Source organism: Tupaia chinensis, unplaced genomic scaffold (genome assembly GCF_000334495.1).
Source record: "Tupaia chinensis unplaced genomic scaffold, TupChi_1.0 Scaffold148065_1, whole genome shotgun sequence".
NCBI classification, from domain to species: domain Eukaryota; kingdom Metazoa; phylum Chordata; class Mammalia; order Scandentia; family Tupaiidae; genus Tupaia; species Tupaia belangeri.
Window position 1 is genome coordinate 184906 of NW_006207915.1, and position 2920 is coordinate 187825.

At 61.7% G+C, this 2920-nt stretch overlaps 1 protein-coding gene across 1 annotated transcript in view; it reads left to right on the forward strand.

The window, feature by feature from the left end:
- Positions 1-6: 6 nt before the first annotated feature.
- LIMD1 (LIM domain containing 1) overlaps positions 7-2920 on the forward strand; it is a 46489-nt gene continuing 43575 nt past the window's right edge. The window contains exon 1 of the mRNA XM_006170124.3: positions 7-1457. Within this exon, the coding sequence (XP_006170186.1) occupies positions 104-1457 (1354 nt within the window). The 5' untranslated portion in view covers positions 7-103. The remainder of the gene's footprint in view (positions 1458-2920) is intronic.

Genomic DNA, 2920 nt, shown 5'->3' on the forward strand with positions numbered 1-2920 from the left:
CATGACCGCTCGGCCGGCCGGGTGGCGGCGTGTCCCTGTCCCCGGCTGGACCTGAGTGCCGGCCTTCCCGCGCGGGGCGCCTGCTCTGCCCCTCCTCGGCACCATGGAGAAGTACGCCGACCTGGGCCTGGAGGCCAGTAAGTTCATCGAGGACCTGAACATGTACGAGGCCTCCAAGGACGGGCTCTTCCGCGTGGACAGGGGTGCGGGCAACAACCCCGAGTTTGAGGAGACGCGCCGCGTATTCGCCACCAAGATGGCCAAGATCCACCTCCAGCAGCAGCAGCTCCTGCAGGAGGACACGCTGCCCAGGGGCAGCAGAGGCCCTGTCAATGGAGCCGGCCGCCTGGGCCCGCAGCCCCCCTGGGAGGCTGGAGTGGGCAGCAGGCTGGTGGGGGACGGCGCTGCTAAGCCCCCGCTCGCTGCCCCGGCAGTGGCACCTGGGGCAGCCACCACCCTCGCTGCCGGGCAGCTCAGCTACCCGCTGCAGGAGCCCAGGGCCAGGCCTTATGGCCAGGGCACAAGGCAGGGCGGCCAGGACTGTGGCTCCCAGCTGTCCACCGCTCACCAGCCAGGCCCCTGTGAGGACCCTTCCTGCCTCACGCATGGAGACTATTACGACAACTTGTCCTTGCCAAGCCCAAAGTGGGACGACGCACCAGGAGTGTCCCCCGGCATGGGCCTCAGTGTAGGGAGCGGATGGCCTGGTCCCCCTGGGGGTGAGCCAAGGCCCAAGCCCTGTGAGAACCGTCCGCTGAACCAGCCGCAGCTGTCCTTGAGCTCCGGCAGGCCTTTCGAGAGTGGCCTTGGTGGCCAGGATGGCAGTGCTGGTGGCCGCAGGAGTGAGAAGCCTGCAGGCCTTTGGTCTACTGCGTCCTCCCAGCGGGTGAGCCCTGGCCAGCCTTCTCTGAGCCTGGGGAATGGGACCTCAGCCACAGGGCCCACCCCGCTTAGGCCCCTCTCTGTCCCATCGCCCTCGGCCCTGAGCAACCCCAGCCAGGGCGCACTTCCAAGAGCAGATCTGACGTCCACACCCACTGCGGACCCTCAGCCCTGGTTCCAGGATGGGCCCAAATCCCACCTTTCTGGCTCTGTGCCGTCATCCTCGCTGGGTGGTGTGGACAGCTCACAGCTGGCTGCTGTCCCAGGGCTGGGGCCTAAGCCGAGCCTCGCCGACCTTAGCACTGGCCCCAAGCTCAGCCCCACCGGCCTTGTCCAGCCAGCGGTGTCTGCCCTGCCTGAGGTGGCTCGTAAAGAGGGCCCCCCGGGCTGGTCCCCTGATGGCAGCCTGGTCACTGTGCTCCCAGAGAGCCCCAGCTCGCCCAAGGTGAGGCTACCCTGCCAGACCCTCGTCCCGGGCCCTGAGCTCGGCCCCTCGGCCGCCGAGTTAAAACTAGAAGCTCTCACCCAGCGTCTGGAGCAAGAGATGGACGCCCACCCCAAGGCTGATTACTTCGGTGAGTGGGAAGCTCGGGGGGTTGCCAGTGCTGGGGTGACAGGCCCCGCACTCAGGGACCCGCTCCTTACCAGGGATGCACTGGACTGGCTTTTTTTCTTCCTCTTTGAGCTGCTGCTTCTGATTCCGACCTTGAAGGCACCCCTGGGCGGTAGGGGGTCTTTGCAGCTGCTAGTTGCCTACACGTGAGGGCCAGCAGGGCGAGGTTGCTCTCAGGATGGGACATGCAGCCCCTTGGGATTTCAGGGTGCCCAGTGTAACTTCAGAGCCCCTTGAAGTGACAGGCTCGTGCAGGACTCGAGTGGGGCAGCTTTCCTAGGGCCAGACTCCCCTCCTCCGAGAGCTCAGTCTCTAGTTGGCTGGGCAGGCCTGGCTGTTTGAGGGCCAGTGGCCTTCCCAGTGCTGTGTGTGTGTGTGTAGGGGTGCTTGCGTACAGTCCAGGCAGGCAACACTCACAACACTAGTGGGAGACTGTTCTAGAGCTGTGGTTCTCACAGGGTGGCCCCTGAGCCAGCAGGCAGCATCCCTTGGCTTGGGAACTGTCAGGAGATGGAAATTCTCAGGCTCCACCCCAGACCTGAGTCAGAAACCTGGGATGTTTCTGTGAGCCAGCAGCCGGTGGCTTCCAAGGGGTGGAAGATGCTCCTGGCTGGTTTTATTCAAACTTGCAGGATTTATTTTATTCCCTGTTTTAAAACCGCAAACTCTTGGAGCCCGCTGGCTTCAGCTTTTCTCTCCACGTGGGCGTCGGGGGCTGCAGGAAGGTAGCCGTGGCCGTCACCTGCTGGGGGTGTGATCGGACTGTGTCCCGGGAGAGCTAACTGGAAAGAGAGCCTATTTTTAGGGGAGTCCGAGGGCTTTTTGTTCCTTTTCCTTTGACTTCTGGATCTTTGGGATCACAATGTCCGTCCCCATCGCCCGCATCCCCAGGACTCGCCCTGGTGCGGGGAGCAGGGTGGGTAGGCAGAGTCTGGAGGGGAAGGTGGCTGGTCACTGCTTTCAACCTGCTTATGCTCGTCCTGAAGTCCTCTGGGGGACTGGGCTGCTGGCCACGTGCGACCCAGGCTGCTGTGGGCCTTAGCTCCTTGTGGGAACCTCACTGGGCCCAACTCTTACCCCACATGACTTATAGGACCAGCTCAGCACCCAGCTAGGCCCCCAGTCTTTCATTTAAACTTTAGTTTTGAATCTCGAGCTCCTTGAACGGCACACGGGGGCTTTACTCATTCAGAGATGCACGTTAATGCTCTTGGTAAGAGTGGCGGGCCAGCAGGTGGCATGGTGGTTAAGGTGCTGGACACTCCCACATGGCTGACCATGGTTCTAGTCCTGGACCTGGTAGCTTGCTTTCTCACTTTCCCTCTCTCTCTCTCTGTCTGTCTCTCTCTCTCTGATCAAATTAAAATAAACAAATGAATAAATAAAATAAATAAAGTTAAATAAAAAAAAAAAGAGAGCGGCGGG